Source organism: Pteropus vampyrus, unplaced genomic scaffold (genome assembly GCF_000151845.1).
Source record: "Pteropus vampyrus isolate Shadow unplaced genomic scaffold, Pvam_2.0 Scaffold295, whole genome shotgun sequence".
Lineage (NCBI taxonomy): Eukaryota > Metazoa > Chordata > Mammalia > Chiroptera > Pteropodidae > Pteropus > Pteropus vampyrus.
Genome location: NW_011889076.1, coordinates 822,004 through 832,243, shown reverse-complemented (window position 1 = coordinate 832,243; position 10,240 = coordinate 822,004). Strand labels below are relative to the sequence as shown.

General features: G+C 59.9%; 1 protein-coding gene across 1 annotated transcript in view; it reads right to left on the bottom strand.

Moving 5' to 3' along the window:
- The window catches only part of NFATC1 (nuclear factor of activated T cells 1), a 102,390-nt gene that overhangs the window by 35,905 nt on the left and 56,245 nt on the right, over window positions 1–10,240 (bottom strand). The window contains exon 8 of the mRNA XM_023521126.1: window positions 8,176–8,308. Within this exon, the coding sequence (XP_023376894.1) occupies window positions 8,176–8,308 (133 nt within the window). The remainder of the gene's footprint in view (window positions 1–8,175; window positions 8,309–10,240) is intronic.

The window sequence follows — 10,240 nt, the reverse complement described above, 5'->3', positions numbered from 1 at the left end:
TCCTAGGCCTGTGACAAGATCCAGGGGCAAAATCGAACTTGGTCCCAACTTGGTCTTGAAACCCAAGCTCCCAGTGGGATGAAAAGACAGTGGGCAGGGCCAGCTCCCGTGGGTGTCGGGGGCAATGCGGTATGATTCCTGCCAGGTCGGGGAGTCCAGACCGTCCCGAGGCCTGTCGGCCATTACGGAGAGTTCCTTTTTCCTCTCTGACTGTCAAACACTGAATGCACTGACCAGCTCCCCCACGCAGCAGCTGGGACACGCAGGAGCAGGGCAGGAAATGCCGCCTCCCGTCCATCTGCGTAGAGACCGGGACCCAAGCACGGGAAGGAGCCAGTGTCGTGACCATTCTCGGAGCCCACCCGGTCCCCTCAACTCAAAGGCAACCCCAATAATCCAACTGCGAGACTGGGTCTGGGTCCACCGCTGACCCGGGGGCGAATGACGACAGGTGCTCTGCCCATTTGTAACGGGGGCCTTGGGGACTGGCTCCCACTGGGTATCAGTGCCTCGTGAACCCAACTGCTTTGTTCAGAAAAGGATGATAGGACTTTAAATAAATACAAAATGCCGACCTATTGTTGAGTTCTCAGCCTTCACGTGACTGACGCCTGCAGCACCGTGGCCTGCAGCGTGGTGGCGCTGGCCCCATGACGAAGGCGCGAAACCCCAACGCCGACCTCCGCAAGCGCAAAGCGGACATCTTCAAAGCGGACATCTTCCGCGGACGCGCCTTCCCAGCGAGCGGCCTCAGTGTGCTGACCGAACGTCAAGGTGGACTGGGCCGCATCTGGGAGTGACACACCAGGGTCCACTTGCTCAGGGCGCTGCCCAGGTCCCCCCTGAGCTCCCCGCCAGACGGATCTGAGCTGGAGAGAGTACTGCAGTCACCCACTAACTAGCTGGTGGCCTTGAGGCTCGTCACATCGCTCCCTCGGGCCTCCGCTTCCCAGCTGTAACACGGGTAAGGACGGCGAGGGAGACACGGCACTGTCAGGAACAAAGCAATGGGCGCGGAGCCTCCCCCACCCTGGGGGCTGCTGTGTGCCCCCATCTCCAACGGCACAGGGGCGCGGGGCCAAGACTCGGGGTCCGGCAGCACGGCCCAGCGCTGGGACCCTGCACAAGCCAGGGGACGCTGCTATGGACGAGATTGACCCCATGTCCACGGTCGCTGGGTTTGCAGACGGGGCCTTAGCAGGTAGTTAGGTGAAGCGAGGTGCTAATAGGCTCCAGATGTGACGGGGAAGGGGTGGCCTCGGCAGGAGGAGCGAGATCTTGCCCTGGCCCCCTGTGAGCACACGGCGAGGAGGCGGGGTCTGCAACCCGGAAGGGGGTCCTCCCCAGGTCCCCATCCTGCCTGCCAGCCCTGAGCTCGGGCTTCTGGCTTCCAGACTGAGCGGTGAGCGTGCTGGGAGGCCCTGACTGGGGTGCTGTGTGACAGTGGCCCAACCTCGTCACACATGGCTTTCTTCATCTGCAGTAACTCTGGTCACCAAGTAGCAACGGGACCCAGTGACACGACGCATGCTGGAACAGCCCGACCGTCGCAGGCACTGGCACAGGCGGGGAGCTGCCCCTCAGTCACGCCCCTGCTCACCGCAGGCCCCCGTTTCAACGTGACCTCACTGCTGCAGCTCGAATCGCGTTGCCAGGCACGTCTGCTGCCCTGCACAGAGCAGGTTTTGTTCTAAACTGAGGAAAACAAGGTCAGATTGTCTCCTGTTTGTTGCGAGACATTAGAGCCCCAGGTTCACCATCAACACAAACACCAGCGCCAGCAACTTCAGGGCAGGCCGTGCGTTTTCTAAACAACGAGGAAGGAAAACGCGGACTGAACCACCCGAGTCGCCGGCCCCCAGAGGCAGAGGCGCCCTCTCTGGGCGCAGGGCCGGGCGGCGGGTCCGCGGAGCGGAGTCCGCTGACCGGGCGCACGGTGAGGGAGACGGCGTCTCCCACGCTGCTCAACCGGTGCCCCGCCCGCCGCCCGGGCTCCGCGAGCGCCTTGGGCTGCAGCCACCTCGGCGGGTCCCCGCGCCAACCTGTGGTGTTGAGCCGGGACAGAGACCCTCGGTGGCCCCGGCTCCAGGCGGCAAGCACACACTGGCTTAGTGCCGGCTCATGGCTACAGGTGTGTGCCCACCAGTCTTCTCCGGGTTCAGGGACATGGGGACCTGTCATCTGGCTAGGCTGACGGCAGACGATGGTCAGAGTGCATGAGCCGAAAAATACACCGATGGCGTTTCAGCCGACGGTGCCAGATGTGCACTGGAGGGGACACAAGTCACCCCAGCGGCTGGCCTCCCCGTGGCTGTGAGTGTGGGGCCGTATCCCCTGTGCTCACCGAGACCCCCCCGAGAGCTGCTGTGGGACCAGGCCCCCCACCCACGCCACGCGGCCGCGGCTGGTCCCCACACACGTAACCCGACGTCCCTGGCGTTACTCTGACTCACTTTGCTTTCGGTGGACCTCAAGTTTCTAAGCCAGACCCCCCTCCCGCCCCCATCTCTGTCAGGCTGCTTCTGCCCAGATTCCATGCAGGAGCCCTCGGGTGTGGCCCCAGCCTCCGGCCGTCCCCTGAGGCACTGCGCACGCCTCCAGCTGCTCCGGATCCAGCGCCCCATCCCTCTGCCTGTCCCTCCTCTGATGTCTTTGGCAGCAGGCTGTCCCACCCTCACCCTGGGGCTGGGGAGCCCGGGTGTGGCTGGCGGTCACGGAATCGGGCTGTGCAGTCCAGGCGCCCCTTAGATAAATGCACTGGAAGGAGCCAGAGCATCTGTGACTGGAGCCCTCCTGACACCTGGGGAGCCCCTTCCAGCTCTGGCCACCTGATGGAGGGTCAGCGACGTGGTGGCCAGGCACGCATCCTGGAAGCTGAGTCCACAAAGGCCTGGCGAATGGAGGAAGCCGGCCCAAGACAGCCAGGCTTCTTGAGCCGCAGGGGACGGCTTCCAGCCCCCGTCACACCTGACGGTCACTCCGATTCCCAGCCTGTCCTCACTGCTCTTCCTGGGGGGTCTGGAGCCCACTGCCAACACCAGCTTGCACCCTGGGCACCTGGTCATGACAGAGCTGAGCTGAGCTGACTCAGGAGGAAGGTTCCAGAATGGCCATGGACCAGCTATGCTACTGGGCACAGTGGCCTGCCAGGTGACCATCCCAAGGTCTCAGGGACCCTGCAGGAAGCCAGCGACTAGGATGGCATCTTCTCCTTGCCCTATCCGCCCCGTCACCGCCTCGGCTTGCCCTAACCCCCACCTGTCACCCCTCGGCTTCATCGGTCTTGAGAAGGGTGCTCCCAGCTGACACCGCGGGCTGGCGGCTCACCCAGGGCCAATGGCTCAAGCTCCCGGAGGCCCACTTCTTTGTCTATTAAACGAGGGACATGCACGAGTTGGGGCTCAGGTGGGGACCTGGGGTGCGGGGCTATGGGCAGAGATTTGCCAAGTCTCGGTGGCCCCGGCTGGCCACACTCTCCCCACAGAAGCCGAGGGGCCACCCAATGTCACTAGTGAGACGTAGACGGACTCCACGAAGGCTGTCACTTCGGGTTGACCTTTAACGCAGCGAATTTGGGAAGAAGGAGCCAGAGCACTGGGTGGAGAAGCCAAACCCAGAGTGTGCCGTGAGGACGAGGCCGCTGGGCAGGTGGGAGGCCTTGTTGAGGCTCCACTCATGACTCGGCAGCCCCGGGGCCAGGGTCCAGCCAAGAGTGCCAGGACCGAGTGCCCCCAGGACCAGCCAGCACACGACACGGCTCTGCCGGCTGCTCAGAGCTGGGTCCTCATGTCAGCAGCCACCGTTCTGGGCTATGCAAAGACCTGGGCCAGCGTGGCCACACGAGGCTGCTGCAGACACCTCCTGGCTGACCGGCCTCGGCCTGCCACCCAGGCCACGCTGCTGCTCCCGGCCACCACGCGGCGATCCCAGGCGGCACCTGGCTCTGTTCCCGCCGGTCCCGCCTCTCCCCCACTGTGCCCTCCCACCACGCCCCATGCAGCCCTCATGCTACGCTTGCTTCTGGCCCTGGCCACGCAAATGAGAACCTAGAATCTACTTCCCCTCCTTCGGGAGCTGGGCAAGTATTTCCAGTCGGCCATCGCCTCCTGAGAATCACCGATGTCACCACGGTGTCTCCAGCAGGGGCAGGAGGGTGTAGGTCCTCTCTCTCGGTAGGGATCCTTCTCCATCTGCTGATGTCTGGCCCGCGACCCACCCCCCACCCCAGGGTCAGGACAGAGAGTGCAGGCCAGCCAGGGGCTGCCATCCGGGGGTGCTTTGTCCCTGGTCAGTGGCCTTTCCCAGGGGCTGGAGCTGTTCCTCCCCAGTGCCGAGCAGGTTTTGTGGGGAACGTGCCCCAGGCTGAGTGTGGTTGTCATTGCATGGCCTTTGGGACTATGCAGCTGTGAAGGACAAGCAGGTCCCTGGCAGGGGGTCCTGGCAAAGATGGTCTGGGCTTCCCCGGTGGAGCTCTGGGACTGTCCCCCGCCCGCTGTTAGTGCCAGGTGGGCAGGGGGTCCAGGTGCCATCATAGGCATTTCTGGGAAACCAACTAAAAACATCTGACAAAAAGACGAATTCCCCAAGACCCAATTTTTGTCACGATTTTCTTATTTTATGTAATTTTGAGGCCAGCGGAGTTCTTTTCATCGTGCCAGCTCCCACTTTGCTGGCTTGTCCTGGGCCGGGGGCTGCGGGCGGTGTGGCCCCCCAGGCCAGGCCCTTTTCCGCCTTTAGTTTGAGCAGACATTTGGGAACAGGTCTCAGAGCCGTCACTGCTGCCGGCGCGTCTGTCCCGGGATGGGTGCCGCGGCCTTGGCTGGCTCTCGAACAAGTTAGACAGGAGCAGTGATGAGGCGGGAGCGAAGGGTGCCGCCAGCCGCGTGTGCGGGCGCTGGTGCGGTGTGTCCTCCCGTCGCGCCCGGGGCGGCGGAGGCGTGGCCGCGGGCAACCTCGTCTGCTGTGCTCGTTCACGGCCCCTCACTGGACAGGAAGCTCTCCCCGTTAAGCACTCGGCCCCCCGCGAAGGATGAGGGACCCAACGGCCCTGGCCCCACGGGGACCCCCGCCAGAGCCCCCTGCACTCTACCCTATGACTTCGTTCCTGTTTGAGCGCTGCCTGGACAAGCGACCAGGCCACCCCCAGACGGCAGGGAAGGGGGGGTGGAGGGCCGAGGTGGGCGTCACCCCGCGGAGCTGCCATCTGGTAGGTAGGTTAATCTGCGGTCTCATCATCGGAAGGCAACGTTAGAGCTGAGACGGGAAGTGGAGAAGGTGACAAGAAAGTGACAAAGGTGTGGCCCTTCCCACCCCTCAGTGCTCAGTCCCAGCGCCCGAAAGCCCCGCGTCCTGCGCTGGGACAGGGAGGGCACCCTGGCGAGTGGCGGTTCGGCGCCATAGCCGGGCTCTTCCCAAGGCCGGTGTCCTCGCGTGTCGCCCAGGGCGGGCGCGTCGGGGCCGGGAAGCGGGGCGCCGCCACACTGTCCCCTCATTGCCACCTCGTTCTGAGGGAAAAGCTGAGACGCTCGACTGCGCGAGCTTGCGCACGAAACCGAATTTCACGGGCGGGGTTTCCATGGCTTATTGCCGTGGTCCCGTCCGTTTCAACGGCTCACATTAGGGGCTTGAAAAGAAGCTGCGGGGCTGAAGAGCGAACCCCACCGCAGGCGGGTTTCTGCGAGGCCACAGCGGACTGAGCGCGCCTGGGAGGGGCGCGGCCGAGTCCCAGACGCATTAGCCCCTGGCCACCGAGGTGTGCGGGGCAGGGCGCAGACCAGAGCACCCTCCTCCTCAACACGCCCCGCAGCGCACCGGGGGGCGTGGCGAGCCGGGAGGGTGCCGGCGGAGGGGTCGCGGTCCCCGCCCCCCGAGGACGAGGAAGAGGACGCTCTGCCCGAAGCCCAGGCGGCGCAACGCACGGCGAGGAAAACACCAAACCGAAACTGCTGTGGAGCCGAGTGTAGCATTCGTGCGTTTATTTTTGTCGACAGCCCCACAAGGGCGGCCCGCGCTCTGGCACCCGTCGCTGCCGGCTGAGGTCCCTGCCTCAGGGCTCAGCGGCTGGTGGCGGGCCCTCATCTCCCCTCCGCGCACCCCGGGAGGGCGCCAGGGCCTGGCAGCTCGGCGCTCCAGCTCCTCAGCACGTCCCAGGGGACAAGTGAAGACGGGAGACAAGGGCCTGCAGGCCTGACGCCACCAGAAGGGCTGGGGGGCGCAGGCCCGAGGGGCGTGGCTCAACCTGATGCCGAGGGCTCTGCAGGAGCACTGAGGCTGGGGTGCCAGCGAGACGGAGGGGGCCACAAGGTGTCGCTTACAGCACGCTGGCAGAGGACCCGGGTGGACGTACAGCTTGTGACGGGGGACCCGGGGCGTGTGACGGGGACCCGGGGCGTGCGACGGGGGACATGGGGCATGTGATGGGGACCCAGGGCGTGTGACGGGGACCCAGGGTGTGTGATGAGGGACATGGGGTATGTGACGGGGTCCTGGGCAGAGGCAGGTGTGGTGACATGGTTGTTGGGGCAGAGGGCAGCCGTTATCCCCGTGGGAATGAAAGTGCAGCCCGAGTGACTGCTGCGGGGCGGGTGACACAGGATGGCGCACATACATGATCCGGTCATGTGCCCGGGGGGCCTCAGTCGCCCCACATGTAAGAGCGGTGTGCCTGTCACACACAGGCCCTTCCCTTTCTGACACAGCGCTCGGCGCTCTGTGAACTTGGAGTGGATGCTGCCCAGAACATCAACGTTAGAGCTATTTTCTAAACTTCTGTAGAAAGAAATTTTTCTGTATAAGGCCTAGGTTTTCTTTAAAACACTCAATATTTGGTCAACCATGCTTGAAGTTTAATTAGGACACAATCATTACATTTTCAAAAAAAGACTAAATATTCCCTTTTGTAAGATATAGTGTACCTTATTTCAGAATGGATAAGATTCATGACGTATGTGCAGTACAGATCACAAAAGCCCAAGGGAGCCACAGAACACGAGGACGACACCTGTGTCCCCACCCGCCTCCCGCCCTCGGACCACTGCGGACCTCCACTTCGTGTCCATGCTCGTGGTGTGGGAACTTTACAGCAACACCTTATTTTTCGAATCTTCGAAGGCGTGGCTAATGTTTGCCTGACAGTTCACATCAGCGCAGGTGTTTTAAGGCTGTCTATCATCTAGTCTACTGTAAATGACATTTTACGTTAAGGAAAACGGAAACCCTCGAAAAAGTCCTTGCTTCACTAAGATGACCACACGGCTGCTTTTGCGGCTGCGTCTAGAGCATAGCCCCCCCTCCCCCCCCATGGCATGGCTCCCGTGGTTAGAACAAAGGCTACAGTGTGAAAAGATTCCTGGCACGGCTCAGCTCACATGACACACAATCGAATCCAGGAGGACAACTCATGCTATGCTCTCTACACACACGCTGGCTGCCAGGGCAGTGACGGGGCCCGCGGCACGCCGGGCGGGAGCACCCACTGTGCCATGCACCTTCACTTTCTGCCAGTGTGGGGGTGGGGGTGGGGTGGGAAAAATGGTATTTTCTTTAAGAAAACACCCTAAACAGTTGAAAGTGTAAACTGATTTTTTAAGCAATGAGAAGCCACCCTCCAAATGCGCAGGTGGAGAATGTGAACAAGAACACTTCTCGGTTGAGGAAAAGGTGCCCGGGCGATGCGATTATTCAAGTAAGGGCACCGCGCGGAATCTTAGCGCGGGCACGAAAGCCAGCACTGTTGGTTAATGGCCACACCGGGTACCAGCCCTTAGGCTTAAAGCAAGGCCTCGTGTCTAAAGCTAAAGGCGCCTGCAGAATAATCAGAGCCGTCCGCTTTCCACCCCAGGTGTGCACAGACTGTGCCGCAAGCACTCGGCTTTGTGGAGGGAGCCGCGTGTCCCCCGCCCCTGGGCTGTTCCACCTCTCCAGGCGGCCAGCAGGGTGATCCGTCATCACCCCAATGCGCTGACCTGCCCCCCACAGTAATAAAGGCAAACGTGTCAGGAGCTTTGCTTTCTGTTTTAAGGACCTGACGTGGTCTTGCTAACAGGAAAGTAACGCAGCTTAAAGGTCCAACGCAACCATGTTGTTTGCAGCAACAGCAGCTCAGTTTCTGCGTCTTTTAGAAAAAGCACCCCACGGGTTCATTTGCAGCGCTTAAGGTTAGAAAGATAGCGTTACCGTTGGCAGGAAGGTAGGTGAAGTGCTGGTACTGGCTTCTCTTCCTCTTCCCATTGCAGACGTAGAAATTGACTTGGACGGGGCTGGTTATCCTCTGATTGCGGAATGGCGGTATCTCGACCACGAGTGAATTCTAGAGAGAGAGGGGCAGACAGGGGGGACACGGTCAGCACCTTGCACACACGCAGCGCTTTGCACGCCGCCCTCACAGAGCGCTACCATGCAGCCAGATAGCTCTCGATGGCACAGGCTGCCCAGAAGCCGCCCGCAGACCCCACGCGTGACCCGTGGGCTAGCAGGGAAGAAGGCCCTCACGTCCTGCACGCCCAGGGCTGAGAGGCGGTCTGAGACGCTGCGTGAGGGGATGCAGGCGGGGCGTTTCGCCTAAGATGCCTCCGACGGCGCCAGGAGAGCAGATGCTGAGAGTGGAGTGGCCACTCCGCAGGGGGTCCTCAGAAGACCCCCCCACGCTTCTGCCCACCCTGAAGCAGGGGCTCAGTGACCTCTGAAGATTAAAAAGGCCCCAGTCACTGACTTGTGGGCAGAGCCAGGAGCACCCGTGTGGGTGATAACGAAGACCCAGGGCAGGTGCTCCCTGGAGACAGGTCTCTGGGGACAGGTTCTGTGACAACAATGGCCCCAAAGCCCAAGTCACAGACTCCCAGACTCCCTCGATTTTAGAACATGGAGAGCTGGACGCTCGGCAGATACGGGAGGTGGCGGGCAGCTGGCGGGCGAGGCCGAGATGGAACAGGGCTGTTTACGGTGTTGTCGTTATGTCCTCAGCTTTTAAAATAAAAATCGACAACACTTTTATAGCATTCTGGTCTTTCAAGTACAGACATAAAAGCAAGTGGCCGTGAGCATGGCATTGTGGGAGAAAGGAGCGAGCTGAGGGTTGGGACGCTCAGGTGCCAGCTCTCCGCGGGCTTAGTGCCTCCTTGGCACCCAACGCGGGGCCACGCCTGTGTGGCCCCAAACGAGTCAGCGACGTAGCCTCCAGTGTGCCAGCACCACCCAAGGAGGCAGAGCTGCACTTGATTTCTGCGGGGGAAGAATTTCACACCCAAAAAGTTTCTTCAATTTTTTTGGTCATATGATTTCAGTTAACAGCAGGGAAAACATACGAGGAAAATCCATTATATCACTCTTTTGTTAAAGTACTGTGGCTCGATACCCATATTAAATGGCAACATGGTCTGAACCGTGTCAATGATGAAATCGTAAGGATCTTAGAACAGAAGATTGAGCAGAGCTTCCGGCCAACCCCCTCCTTTTTGCAGGAGGAGAAACTGCGGACAGAGCCTGGTACGGAGGGTGCACATGGCGGGCGCCAGCCCCTAGGACCACGCTTGCTCCAGGCCACGCAGCTCTGTCGTTTAAATAACTTCATTTGGAGGAAGCGACAGGCTGGGAGGGAGCATCTGCGCCGTATCAGGCGGGGCAGGTGGCCCTCCCAGCCTGTCCGACTTTGTGGGGAAGGTTTTTGTGAATCCAAGGGAGTGGAAGATTGTGTTTTGATGTGGGCACAGGCTGACATGTTTCAACTCTCTAAATACTCAAAGTGTGTGACAAAATACTGTCCCCATGAGAGCACTCGTGCTTAAATACACAACCGAGGGAAGAAAGAAAATGCAGTGATAGGAACAGAGGGCACAACGGCGCTCGATATGTCATGAGGCTTGCTTTAAGAAAATCCTTTGTCTAAAGTGTTCACGGAAGTGTATAAACTATATGTACAGCACAATCCCATTTCCTTCATAAACATATACACAATGTAACGTGTCCCTAACCCACAGCCACGACAGAAAAAGACTGGAAGGAAATATATCAAATGTGGTTATATATAAGTGGTGAAATGCCACTGGGTGTTTGTTTTTTATACTTTGTTATATTTTCCAAATTACTACAATGAATGTGACATTCTTTTAATGATTAGAAAAAATATAAAAGTTAATCTCATTTAAGACATAAAAAGGATAAAGTTGTCAACTTAAATCATTAGTCACACATACTGTTATGTTTCTTTTAAAACATTTAACAGTTAAGCTTCCTTTAAAATATG